Source organism: Papio anubis, chromosome 12, assembly GCF_008728515.1.
Source record: "Papio anubis isolate 15944 chromosome 12, Panubis1.0, whole genome shotgun sequence".
Taxonomy (NCBI): domain Eukaryota; kingdom Metazoa; phylum Chordata; class Mammalia; order Primates; family Cercopithecidae; genus Papio; species Papio anubis.
In genome coordinates, this window is record NC_044987.1 from 67,040,454 (window position 1) to 67,042,412 (window position 1,959).

Below are 1,959 nucleotides of genomic sequence, written 5' to 3' on the forward strand. Positions count from 1 at the left end.
TTTTTTTTTCTGGCAAGGGAAGGATGATTCAGAGGATAGAACCAAAAGCCCAGAGGGCAGAGCCAAGAGAGAAAGAACCTATTTAACAGGGACCAATGACTGGCCCCTGATCAAGAAAATGGCAATTTGTATCCAGCTGATTTTTGTAAATGTTATGGGACAGTGATTGCTATGTGACTCCTGTATTCCCCATTTATAAACAAAAGTGTTTACTAAAGTTATCTTACCCCTGTATCAACAGTATCTGTTAGGTGTGTAGCAAGCAGATGACTTGTCTCTTTAGTTCATATGTCTTCAAGTCTAATTACAGCAGATAACTTCTTTCAAAAATTCTATCTTAAAAAGAATTTTCAGTAGATTGTGTATTTTTAAAATATAAACACATTTGACTTTTTTAAATTATAAATTTAACTTAATTTTGTAGAGGTAATTTACTATGTGCCTCTGATTTACTATTTGATAGCTGAAAATCCACCCACTACTAACAAAAGCTCAATGCTGGTAATGATATATGGCCAGCTATGTTTCAGACGTTCAATTTCTTTTCATTACTTTATTTATGGAATATTACTTTGTCAATCATTATAAAAAAGAACAGACATCACTAGAAAATATTTTTAAGCTCTCTCTTCAGAGCCCCTATAATCTCCTTGTTCCTGAGGCTGTAGATCAGGGGGTTCAACATGGGAATCACCACCACGTAGAACACAGACACCACCTTGTTCTGGTCAGTTGAGTAGCTGGACTTGGGCATCACATAAATGAATGTAATGGTCCCATAGAACAGAGTGACTGCAGTGAGGTGGGAGGTGCAGGTGGAGAAGGCCTTGTGGCGCCCCTCAGTGAAGCGCATCTTCAGGATGGTGATGAGGATGTAGATGTAGGAGAGGGCTATGACACACACAGTGACCACAATGATGGAGCCAGTAGAAAATGAGGGAATGACTGCAGGGATACTCGTATCAGAACAGGAGAGTTCAAGTAAAGGAGTAAAATCACAGAAAAAATGATTGACTTGATTTGGTCCACAGAAGAATAAAGACAGGAAGGAAAAGGTAGAGGAGGAAGAGTTAAGAAAACCACCTATATAAGCCACTCGGAGTAGCTGAACACAGACTTGTGTGGACATTTTGGTTGAATAAAGCAGTGGGCTGCAAATTGCCACAAAGCGATCATAGGCCATGGCAGCCAGAAGAAAGCATTCGACTGTGCCAAAGAAAAACACTGAACTAAGCTGGATGGCACATCCAAGGTAAGAGATTGTATTTCTCTCCATGAGGAAGTTCATAAGCATGTTGGGTGTGACAGAAGATGAATAGCCCATGTCAACAAAAGCCAAGTGACTCAGAAAAATGTACATAAGATGATGAAGCTGAGAAGAGATTCTGATAAGAATGATTGTGCTGAGATTGCCAGATATGGTCACCAGGTAGATGCATAGGATAATCATGAAGAGGATGACTCCAAGGATTGGACTATCTGTTAAGCCCAGTAAGATGCACTCCATCACAGCAGTGTGATTCCTGTCTTCCAGGGAATCCATGAGACGAAGTGGCTGCTGACTAAATGAACCCATGATGAGAACAGCACATTAAAGCAGTAAAAACTTGTTGGTTTCATTTTCACTAGAAGTCATTTTGAAGACATTCAACATCAGTACATTTTTCACATCAAATGATGAGTTTATGTTTCTCTCTTTTTTTTTTTTTTTGAGAGGGAGTCTTGCTCTGTCGCCCAGGCTGGAGTGCAGTGGCAAGATATCCACTCACTGCAAACCCCGCCTTCCAGGTTCACACCATTCTCCTGCCTCAGCCTCCTGAGTAGCTGGAACTACAGGCACCCACCACCATGCCCGACTAATCTTTTTGTATTTTTAGTAGAGATGGGGTTTTACCATGTTAGCCAGGATGGTCTCGATCTCCCAACCTTGTGATCGGCCTGCCTCGGCCTCCCAAAGTG

The 1,959-nt window shown here is 41.1% G+C and overlaps 1 protein-coding gene across 1 annotated transcript; it reads right to left on the reverse strand.

Moving 5' to 3' along the window:
• Nucleotides 1-604: 604 nt before the first annotated feature.
• Nucleotides 605-1,701, reverse strand: LOC116269742 (olfactory receptor 502-like). The gene has a single exon (XM_031653300.1). It carries the CDS (start codon nt 1,574-1,576, stop codon nt 605-607), a length of 972 nt encoding a protein of 323 aa, XP_031509160.1. The 5' UTR covers nt 1,577-1,701.
• Nucleotides 1,702-1,959: the final 258 nt, after the last annotated feature.